Source organism: Lagopus leucura, unplaced genomic scaffold, assembly GCF_019238085.1.
Source record: "Lagopus leucura isolate 7727_CA_CO unplaced genomic scaffold, USGS_WTPT01 Super-Scaffold_100018, whole genome shotgun sequence".
Taxonomy (NCBI): Eukaryota; Metazoa; Chordata; class Aves; order Galliformes; family Phasianidae; genus Lagopus; species Lagopus leucura.
Window position 1 is genome coordinate 1,580,704 of NW_024962272.1, and position 12,500 is coordinate 1,593,203.

Consider the following 12,500-nt stretch of genomic DNA (forward strand, 5'->3'; position numbering starts at 1 on the left):
AGGAAAGGAAAGGAAAGGAAAGGAAAGGAAAGGAAAGGAAAGGAAAGGAAAGGAAAGGAAAGGAAAGGAAAGGAAAGGAAAGGAAAGGAAAGGAAAGGAAAGGAAAGGAAAGGAAAGGAAAGGAAAGGAAAGGAAAGGAAAGGAAAGGAAAGGAAAGGAAACTTCACAAAGGCACGCCTGCAGCTTTTATTATTAATTGGTAACGTGAAAATTTCCTTTATGTCTGTTTATTATACAATTAGAACTGCACAAAGAAGTCATGTTAAAAATGTAATCACGAAATAATTTAAAAAAATGATAAAACAAGATTATTTCAAATTATAATAATAGAAGATAAGTGTTTTTATTTTCCCTAAATACATTCCCATTCTGAAAGAAAATATTTCAAAATAGTTTATAGTGTTACATCTAAATATTCCTAGTACTTTACTACTTCATTATCCATTTCACAAAATCTGAACGCCAATCCACACCAGCTTGTAAGTTTCTACTTAAACATAAATTGTACTGGCTACATTTCTCTTCTTTTTTTCCTTCTTTTTTCAGTATCTCAACATCCTTTTGTGTGATTGTCAAGCAGCTGTGTTTTGTTCCTTAATCTTCCTTACACAGCTCCCCAGGAGAGACTTTATAACATAAATTGCAAAGTACTATTTTCACAGCAGGAATAACAGTGTTCCTCTTCAAAAAAGAGGCATAATAAAAACAGGACTGTAATTAACATGCTAATTTTGGTCACATTGTGCTGTGTGTAGTATGTAGCATGATCACTGAAATTTGAGGAAGTTTGAGCAAAGATACTTGTTTGACTCTTCAGATTTCAAATATATTTCAAATATCAAATAACATTACAGTGTATGAAGTTGTGACAGAGGTATTTTCTTATTTACCTTTCTTCACTTCATTCCACTTTCAGTGGTTTGTCCTACCAGAAGCCCCCCAGCTACAGTCATTATGACTATACAGCAAGCAGTCAAGTGAGGTAAACACTGGTGCACACGGTTTATACAGCTCCAGCTGGAACACAGTTAATTTTTCATACCATGTTGCTAATACTCAGTATATGTAAACTCATTCCTCCCATTTATATACAAATAAGAGCCATCCCATAGTGCATTTTCCAAAATTATAGCCATGCCACTTCATTTTCCTAATTTCTGTGCCCTAAAAGATAAAAGTGCCAGATCACAAAATCATTCCTTGTCATTTCAGCACTATTGCACCTCAAACTTGTGTCTATCAATGCACAGAGAAACATTTAGCACTCAGTAAATATTTCACTTTTTAGTTTCAGCAGCAACGACTTCTGGACGTTAACTCGACTACTTTCAAATAAGAAAATATATATATATATATATATATATCTGTCCTAGTCACTTCCCCTTCCTGTTTCCTTCCTTATACAGTGCTTGTGCTACAAAGATTCTTAATGTTCATAATTTCATAACACACTATATAATCAACAATGATAGAGAGAATAATGGGCAGAGTAAGCTAACTGCCTTTTTGCTCAAGTAACCTGTGTAGTCACTCTTGTTAGATAGCAATAGGTAAAACAATGCAAACATCAGTGATAGTAAATATCTAGGCATTAGATATACCTTGTGGTAGCAGGTCATCAGCCTGTATTGTTGTATTGCTAGTTGGGCATCAGGTGGTAGGTAGTTGCATTATGGAGATATTTATTTGTCTTAATTTTTTCTTCTACTTCTGTGTTAGTAAATAGTTTTTATCTTAACACAAGATTTCTATTTTGTTTTCTCCCTCATCCCAAGGGTGTGGTTATGTTGTTATTAGCTACCTGCTGGGTTGAATCATGACAGAAGTCAAAAAGAAAAATGAAAACAAATTCTTCAAAATGAACTCCATGTAAGTTTTGCTGGTTTCTCTATTATGCCAGAAATAAGTACCTCCTTTCCTTCTTCCTGAACAATATACATTATTGCACGTAACACCTGCCAGAAAAACTTCTGTATAGTCATTAAAATTATCTATTATCCACCACTTACAAGTTGAAAACAACACAGCAGGACAGTTTTTAGGTTGATCTAACAATAAATAAATGAACAATAAAAGTAACTACACCTGCAATTACCAGTGTTTGGAAACTTCCTACATTTTATAGCCTTTGATAGCCTATTGAAAACTGATAATTTTGAATGAATGACTTAAAGCGTTGTTTCACTCAAATGATTCTCAGTATAAATTTTCAAAATGAAGACCTCCAAAAGAAGTAGCATAGACTCCTCTTGTCTGTAAAGACCCTTCCAGATCTTTACCCTATTTGACAAGAAAAAAAACCACCTTTTTTTCTTGTCAAATTCAGCATTTTGCTGTAGCTTTATATATAGGAAATCAAAAGTGGTTTTAGTTTATCTAAGACATTCACTCTTGGTCCACATAGATACTATGTTCAGCCTAGAAAGTAAATGTTTAACTTGTATTGGAATGTGCCCTGATTTACTCCAGTAACAGAAGAAGGCCCTATCATGTCTCTGCTGAGGCCTTGGAATAACGTCACTTTTCCTGTACTTTTTATGCATTTTAAAACTTCAACAGCCAAAAGCTAGCAACTTTATTTATATTCATAGTTCCTAGAGAGCCAAGTACAATAACTTGCTCAAAGAGCAAGAACAAAATAAAAGTATGTAAAAGCTTTAGTAAAGAAAATGGTTGGTTCAGCTGCAGATAGAAAAACTGTCAAGTTTAGCTTTAAAAGATGCGTGTGTTGGCAAAAACATTTATGTGCTATGATATACAAGAGTTTTGTAATAGTTAAAATGGATTATAATAACAAACGAATATATGTTGATATTTCAACTGCTGTAAATGTCTTCATTTCACCAGACTTTTGCATTAGGATACATATATGTGTATGTTGAACTATGGGTTAAATCTGACTTCCTTCTCAAGATCCCCATTTGTACAAGATCTAGTATAATTGCTTATTTGGGTCTGTAACAACACCGTTGCTGAAACATTTAAAGAACATTTGGAGCATAGCATAGCTTGCGTATTTTCTTCAGTCAGGAGTCATCCGCTCACTGGGGATGAGTTAAAACTAAGTGGACCGCAGATGAAAGACACTCCAATCTGTTTTGTATTGGATTATATTTGTTTAATTCTTTTTCACATCTGTATCATATGTTTATTCCTAAAGGAGTTATGTGAGGCAATGTCCAACAGTGATAAAATCAAATGGAGCGTTTTACACAAGACTGCTATTGAAGACTGTATATAATGAAGATTTGTCTAAGACTGCAAAGTAGAAGCTTATAATAGAATTACTTATCTTCCAGTCTAATGCACTTGGCATTATTGTTTGTCACAGAAAAACAAACAAACAAACAAACAAACAAACATAGCAAGGTACTGAATTTAAAGCATCTCAAAATTTTAGGCCTGATAAAACTTCATTACATTGCCTTGATGATCTATCACGGTCCTTCCTTTCTCAGACGTTACCCATTTATCTAAATCTAAATCTACAGTTCAAGAACTCACACATGTTCTCAGCTTTGCCTCAAATACGTAAATCTATTTCTGAGGCAAAAAAGATATTTCATCATTTGGAAAAGCTGTATTACAACTAAAAGTTACTTTTCTTCTTTTTTTTTTTTTTTTTTTTTCAGACAATACATTTTAATTAGACAAACAGTTTTTAATTAATTTAAATTTAAAGTGACTTAAATTTTTAACCTAAATAATAGTATTCATATTTTGCTTATTTAACATTTGTATATGCATAGCATTATGAACATTTTTTAAGCAGAATCTGATGTTTACCTTGTGAGTACATTGCTGAAATATTTGAGTAGAAAAGGTAGCGAAGCTCACATATGCCTAACAATTTAATAATCAACAGAAATAGAAAAGAAACAGATCTCTATAGATCAGAGATTTGTAAATACATTTAAAGAGATTATATAGGCAAGGAATGAACCTGAGTTTTCCCACTGATTTTTTAGTTTTTTGTTTTTAATTTCCTCCTTACGTTCCTTTAATTTTTAATGCAGTATGACGCATGGTTGTATTTCATGGAAACTATGCATAAAAAATAATTAGTCTTACAATTTTCATTCATTAGACTGAGAAGAATTTTTAAAAGATAACAGAAGGAATGATTCTGGCATCAGAGATAACAAATTTAAACATTAAATAAATTTGTTTATATCAGACTACCTCTAAGATTCTTTTTTGACACCAACTATCCACTACTGAAAAAATCACAAGTATTGAAATAAATATTTTCTGTTTTTCTTTTTTTAGTAGAAAAACTACATCCATGTCTCACTAATTCTATTGAGAAAAAAGGATATATATATACATATAAATATATTTAACATTTTTTTTTCTTTTAAATTCTGTCAAGTAGGCTGATCATTATTAGTTCATACTGAATCACAGAATCATTTGAGTTGAAAGTGACCATTAAAGGACATCTGGTCCAATCCCCCCTGCAATGATCAGGATCTATTTAATATAAATAGTATGAATAATAATAGAAATAATATAAAGAAGCTCTTAGCAATTAATTATACAAATCAAATAATGCCATGTGATATCACAACTGTATATAATAATTTTCTGCCGTAAAAGCTGAAGTGTCATATTTCAAGAAGTGTCTCCAAATCCAGTTTCCATTTATTTCCAGCAGACATAATGAAACATTCAAGTCATTTCACTGCTAGCACTTACTACTATGAGTACTATGTAGACAATGGACTTGGCAGTACGTTTATATCCTTATCCCTGAGGGATAGTTAAAAAAAAAAAAAAATCATTTTCCTTTACTACCTTCAAAAACTTCTTACTGAAGTAGAAACACAATACAGGTGACATAAACATTTGAAATTGAAAAAAAAAACATTTTTTACGTATATTGTCCTGGGGGAAAAGTCTTGTAGCAGCTTACCCTCTTCTAAAATCTGCTTATGTAGTTTTTCAAGGTCACTCTTAATTGGGCCAATTTCCGTGTAAATGCTGATCACACAAAGCTAAGCTACCCAGAAGAGCAGTAAAATGCAAATCAGATGTACTCATAAAGCATTCTTTTTGTTCATTAAATAACATAAGTAACTTGTTACGCACAATGCTCTCCTGTCTTATTTCTCTTCCTTGGTCTACTCAGTCATACTCCCATTACCAAGTTATATGTTATGTATATTTAACAGTATCAGGACTAAAACAACACTCATTCGAAAATATTTGTGATTTACTATCTTGGAGTGAAGCCTCCCTTTTAAAATCACTTTTTTCTCTAAGAAGTAAATTAACTATGATTAGAAAGAACTTACCACGTAAAACAGTGAGTCTCGTGGACACACTTATTTCACCGACACTATTGGAAGCCACACACTCATAAATAGCTTCATCTCGTGGTGTGCGCAGTGGTTGTATTCTGAGAACTGATCCAGACCCATCATCAAACTCTATTACCTATAAAAGGAAACAACAGCTGTCACAGATGTTGTTACAAATACCTATCCCTCCATTAATCTGTACATGAACAGTAACCTGCCAGTATTTTTGACATCAGAACCTTTTTTGTATATGCATACCATGACAAATTTAACACCGGTAGGAATATAGACAATGCTGGGTATAACATACAGTGCTGGACATGCAATGGCCACTCCAAGGTAATTTCAAGAAACAACAAGAAAAACAAACCAATAAACAAAAAAGAGCACCAACACCAACAATAACAACAGCAAACCACCATCAACAAAAGGTCTAACAAGGTCTGTAAGAATGTATTCTGTAACTTAATGTTCTCTTATCCTGAAGTCCATCAGCAGTCTCCCATCATTCCCTTAGCTTTACCATCATATGTTAGTTGAAATTGCTGCAGGCTATTCTTGCACCCTAGTTATAGGCTGCACTTCACCGTTTGAGCTCCCAAGTGACAAAAGCTTGACAATTTCTGAACAAGATAGAACTAGTTTGTTTAACTGTGCATTCAGCCCACAGATTGGAAGGAAATTTATAAAAAATGCAACAGAAACCATGTATCAGTTAAAGGACTAAGTAATAGGACTAAATAAACAACTTACATATTTAGTTTTTCAAACTGCAATATTTATAGAAGAGACAGCCATTTTCATATAAGAAAAAATGAAATACACATTTTTATTCTAATTAATTCCTTTAAATTAATTTGAATTCTATTGTTTTTATCTCCTTGTCCTACAGACACAACTATGCCATGCATTGGTGAGTAACGCAGAATTCCAAACACTGGAAAGGTCTTCCCTATAATTAAATAATAGTAGTAATCTATATAATCTAAGCTGATTTTAAATTTGTCAATAAAATATGTTAGTACTACGATCAGGACAACAGTACTTACAAATACAAGTTAATTACATTTCTTTTTTTTACAAAGCAATACATATTTCACCATACTCTATATATACATAAACAAAACAATTTACGTATATGCTTGTTTGCACGTATCTTTGTGTCTGTATAAGTTACACACAAATATTCTATCAGATCTCCACTTTTGCTGAGAGTAAGAGAAAAAAAGTACAGATTTGGGAAATACTATTATGCATGTTGCTCAAGTAATACCTCCTATTTATTTCCGTGGAAACTACAACATATGCAATGAGCACAACAATTCTCAGTTACAAAGCACTATTTTTCAATACAGTCATTATCTATAACTACGCCTATAGCGATATAGGCTTCCTCAAAACTACTTAAAATGAACACAGAAGACTTCAATGTTCATTCAAGTTTTGTATCTGCATCTTCTATCGTTCACTCAAAAATTATGCATCACAACAGTTTTATAAACCACCTAGGTGTTCCGGATGCAAAGTATATGCTTTTTAACAGTCAAAATAGTGAAGAGGCACAGGGGAAATTATATACTATTAGCCCCATTTTAGTGTCCGTTATATATGACTTAACTCATTTTCTGAACTTTTTCTTCATGTTAAAGGTCAATCAATACTTTATATTAATTGCTCCTGACACTAAAAGAGGGAATGTTATTTGCTGTTTTATTTCCCCAAAGAAACTGTATCCTTTGAAAAGATTATTTTTACTATTTCCTTTAATTGAATGTTGTGGAAAGAGAGGAAATAGCTTTCTCTATAGCCTCTCCCAAGGTTATTGTTAAGAAAAGAATCAAAAGCAAACAAATTTTATATTTCCTCTAAAGCAGCAGGAACTGTAATGTCCCTTTCATCTTTATCTGCAGTGGTGGTAAGCAATTATGGCAGCAGAGGCTGCATCAGGCTAGGTCTGCTTGGTGCACACTATCACAGAAGGAGGTGGTTTGCTCTCTGTGGACAATAATCATGGCACAAATAATTTTCCTTATCTCCTTTACAGAAAAGTTAGCCACCTGAACAGAAGTATGCCAAGGCTCACCAGATAAATTATGTTGGTTTATAAAGCAGCAGTGATAATTTCACCTTTAACAGTGCTTGTGTGTAACTAGTTTGAAAAATGGAACATTCACAAGTCTGCTCTCATTAAGTTATCCCCAATGATCATAGCTATTTTGTTTAATCTATGAAAATAGAGCACACATATTGGGATTAGAAGTGAGGTTGGAACTTAAGTTTTTCAGAGGAACAGAACAATGGACCTAATACCTCAAATCTCTGATTGCTGACTTTCTTTCCCTTCTTGTTCCAGACAATTTTAGGTCTTGGGTCTCCTGTGGCTTGACAGATGAATGAAGCGACACCTCCAGAAACCCCTGTCTGGTCAACAGGTGTTCTTGTAAACTTTGGTGGTGCTAAAACAAACAAACAAACAAACAAACAAACAAACAAACAAAATTAATCTAAGTAGCAATCATGAAAAAAAAACCAACAAAAACAACACATCAAGATTTCAAAATGAATAGAATAAAATATCTTCTTTCTTCAGTGACAGTATTCATCTGCAAGAAAAAGTAATACGAAATAACTAAAAGGTCAGGGAAATACTTACAGATTTTACTATTAAATCTGATGCCATCAGAGTAGCAAGACCATACATTATATTTTATCACAGTTATAAATAAAAAATCTATTTGCCTTCTGTTGCAAAATGAGCTCATCTATCAACTTAAATTATACCATGATTCATTACTTGATGATATGATCACAGGATGTCATGAAAGCTGGATTTCCACCTTGAAGCCATTAAAATCAGTGACATTTCAGAGAAAGTCTGTGAAAATATTTTGTTTGAAGAGGTATGGGTAAATACCTATGTATTAAAAGCTTATGCAGAAGGGACTATAACAGAAGTGAGATTTATGCTTGTGCACAGTTTTATGTAAAACTCCAGTTCATTCCCACAATATTTTACTCTGTCACAAAGAACTGAAAAAAATACAACTATTGCAAGAACAAGAGAAGAGGGAGAACTGGAGAAGTCATTTAAAAAGTAGATAAGGATATTTTTATCAGTTATTCTCTTACCTTCTTTTTCTTGTAGAGCATAATAAATTTATCAGATTGTTTAAGAAACAACACTTGCAAACTTGGACTAGTGCAGGACAAGATTTCTGAGAAATCAGTGTAAAAGTCTGAGAGTCTAAGCACAGTACAGAGATGTTAAAGAGTTCTTTCATATATTTACTTAATTCTCTTTTGTAATTGAGTAGTCTTTAGAGTATAGTTGGAGATGCTGATTCGCATTACATGGAGTACAGAGGGTCAATAAAATCATTACGAAAAAAAAAGAAAAGCAGATCTTTGATCTATGGTCTGTCTTCAGCTGTAAGCTGTTATATGTAGTGGCTCTGCAACAACTTATTTTGCTCTCATCTTCAATTTTTGTTTCATTTTTATTCTCAGCCTCTGGTTGTCTTCATCGTTCCACCTTAGTACTGACATTTATGTACAAATATTGTACTTCTTTTTTATTCCAATTTGTTGCATTACATTTCTAATGTCTATCTGCCTATTCTTCTGAGGTGGCCTTCCCGAAGGCAGTATTTCTTGTCAACATCTTTATTTAAATGACAGAATCTTAGAAGACTGCATGTATGAATGCATGTGTCCAAGTAACACTTATATGAATCCTGAAATCATTTTAAATGCCAAGAAAATATGATGTAGACTTTCTTATAAAACAGAATGTATTGCTACATTGCTACGCTAGATATGGGAACATGAAAAATGTCTCAAGTTTATTAAATTAACTGAGTCTATTTTAACCAACCCCTAGCATTCAACATACCATTAAAAAGATAATAATCATAATAAAATAAAATAAAAAAAAAAAAAAAAAAAACAGTAAAAATATTTTGTTTATGAGTGCATTTTTTTCTTTAACAGAATGTTCAGGCAAAATGGTTATTGTTATATTTTCAACTTCGCAGAAAGTTCTAGCCTCCTTAAACTATTTGCTGTGCTGATTTTGTCTCATATTCATCAGTAATAAATACGGTATCTGAAGACAAGTGCAACAGCAAGACTGAACACAGCAGAACAGTGTGCCACTGCTGCCGTGGGGAACTTACAAAAGTGTATTTTTGATGGAAAAAAATCTCCAAATGCACAACATAAGAAGAACAGAGTTAGAGCAGCGAAACTGAAAATCCTTTCCTATGTGTCCAGGCTTTATGCCTGGACCACAGTAAAGACAGAAATGTATTCTGATGAGGAGCATCTGGATTTCACCAAAACTGCTAGCTTTGAATCCTTTTCTGCACATGCATTTACTCAGCTCTCTGATACATAAAGAGACATGACTGATTCAGATATGCTGATACTCTGTGGCACAAATTATGATTGTGTGCCATCATGTGAAAACTGATGCACATCATTCTGTTTTATTCTTTCTGACATTTTGTGAATTCACTCTTGAACTGCAAACCAATGAAAGAAAAAATGTTTTCTGGGGAAGTTCACCAGCACACAGAAACTATGTATTATAGCTCACAGGAAGATTTTCAGTTCTAAAAAAATGCTTCACTAATATATGCAGAGACTGGCAAACTCATAAATTCAGCATCAATAAAGTAACTTCCTTCCAGACAAGATTTATTTTGAAAAATTTGCCAGTTTTGCTATGCGTTATCAGGGTCAAGGACCATTACCAGCTCAACAACCATGTCATGCATTCATTTCTGCAACATTTTATTTATTATCCTGAGAACAGGGGAACTCCAGATAATTAAATAACAAAGAAAACAGAAACAATGGAAAAAATAGAAATAAACAACAAGCATGCCTAACCACGTTAAACTAGGTTTGCAAAATACACAAACAAAAATGCATTCTACTACTAGTTTTGTGTCACTGTCAATCACCATGATATTTATGGTTTGCATGCTTTTGCTTTCATGCAATGTACCATATTAATGGTAATAATACTTTTTAAAAAAATGGAGAAATAGAATCTTTTTCTTCCTTATCAGACATTCAGAGACAAATTCTTTATAAGTGCAACTGAGGCAAGTGAAACAGAGTTTGTACTAATTTATACTGTAACAGAATTTGCCTTTCCCATTTCTGTTGAACAGAAAATAAACATAACTCCACATTCAAAACTATGCAAACTGCAATGATATTTATCAAACAGTATACCCCAAAATACACTTTTTCTACAAAACTTCACTGATATTAGAAATATAACCAGTTTTCTGAATCAATCTATGATTCGGGGAAAAAAAATTTATGCAGGACTAAAACTGTCATGTCTCTTATTAAAGAATGCTTACATATTTCTGCAGAGCTAGTGAAGTTGCAGAAATAGGGCTGAACTGCTAACATGTCTTTGTATTTGTCTAGGTATTTGAAGAATAATAGTGTGCTTCCAGTCCTAGGTCAATTTTTGCTGGACCATCTGTGAACTAACAACACTTCCTTTGAAGTAGGAGAGGGAAAAGACAAACATATATATATAATATATATATATATATATACATAATATATATATATAATGATGTAATTCCCTATTTGTAGATATTTTTCAAGAGAAACTATTTTTTAAGGTTGTTTTGTTAAGAATACAATTATATGTAGAAAGATAATACTGGTTTTATGTTTAATAGGTGTTATGAGAACAAACTCATTTGTGGTCAAAAGAAGTTATGGCTTTGATGACAGTAGCCAGCTAGCCACGGAGAAAGACAAGCACATGCAATTCACTTTTTCATTATTTAACCTTTGTGTTCATGTAGAAACTGACTATCATCAGTGTACAAGTATGTGAAATCATGCCCAGGAAATAAAAAAAAAAAAAGAAAAATTGTATTTGTTGCCTTCATCTTTATAAAGATTGTTAATTAAAGTTTGACACAAATTATCTGCACAATTAGTGCTGTCACTTTCTTGACATTGATTCTGACCTAAGCTGCTAGGCACTCTGATAGCAAATACAATTACATTGTGAGCACAGATATGCTTATTAAAGTAAGGGTAATTTTGATTGAGAACTGACAACTATTTTCAATGTCCCATAAGAATACCAGCACAAAGTCCAACAGATACTCTCTCCAGCACTGATTTATAAATCACAGTCACAGTCTATATGGGAATCTTCCAGTACAATTAAATCTGCTAAGAAATCAGAAGTAGTAGGTTGCTATCAATTGTATGACTGCCATTCAGCATTACTGAAACTCTATCCGGTCACATTTAAATAAAGCTGTAAGTAAAACAATGCTAATAAAATTATGTTAGCAGTAGCATAATTAAAGTAAAATTCAGTTGAAATTAGCTGCTCATATTTATATTCTTACTCAGGCTTTCTTCTGGGCATCATCAAAACTGGAACAATGTTGGCTATTAAAACAATACTGTTTCTTATTTTAGCCTGTTCATCTGTCTGTTCCTTCCCAGATATTTGGGTTGATACTGAACACTGATACTTTGATGCAGAAGTGTACAGTAGAAGACTTCTGTAATTATGGATTACCACAAAAGCTTTGCAACCGAAGACTTGAGGGTGCCCATGCACTGCTGATGCTATCCACTTTTTAATCAGAAGTTCATAAGACAACTATTGAATAGTTACATATTATGACCTAGCATATGAGGGAAAATTGCCGGATCAACTTTAATTTGGGATTTAACTTACTAAAGGAGTTGAAAGCCAAATAAATTTGGCTGCTGCTTCACAAGCAGTCAAGCTATCCCATCAGACAACACAGGAACTTTTGAAATTGAAGTTGTTCTCAACCACTGAGAAAGAATGCGCTATCTTCTTCCGTATTGCATCTCCAGAAAATATGTTACTAATAAGACACTTAAATAACTGATCTGGATTAGAACTTATTCATACCTTTCCCTGAACATAAGATTTCTCTTTATTCTGTGCTATTTCCTTTTTAGCACTTTTCAGTACAATACCAAAGTAGTAAATGGAATTAGCTATTCATTCATACTTTTTTAGGTATGGAATTGTCTGGTAATTTAAATTAAAATGCCATATACTAGGCATTGTTCATTAAGGACATATTATGTTTTTCCTTTACATTCAAATAAATAAATAAATAAATAAATAAATAAATAAATAAATAAATAAATAAATAAATA

The 12,500-nt window shown here is 32.7% G+C and overlaps 1 protein-coding gene across 1 annotated transcript in view; it reads right to left on the reverse strand.

The window, feature by feature from the left end:
* PTPRD (protein tyrosine phosphatase receptor type D) overlaps nt 1–12,500 on the reverse strand; it is a 273,196-nt gene that overhangs the window by 199,755 nt on the left and 60,941 nt on the right. Inside the window, exons 2-3 of the mRNA XM_042877457.1 lie at nt 7,614–7,759; nt 5,298–5,439 (exon numbers count right to left, since the gene is read on the reverse strand). Of these exons, the coding sequence (XP_042733391.1) occupies nt 5,298–5,439; nt 7,614–7,759 (288 nt within the window). The remainder of the gene's footprint in view (nt 1–5,297; nt 5,440–7,613; nt 7,760–12,500) is intronic.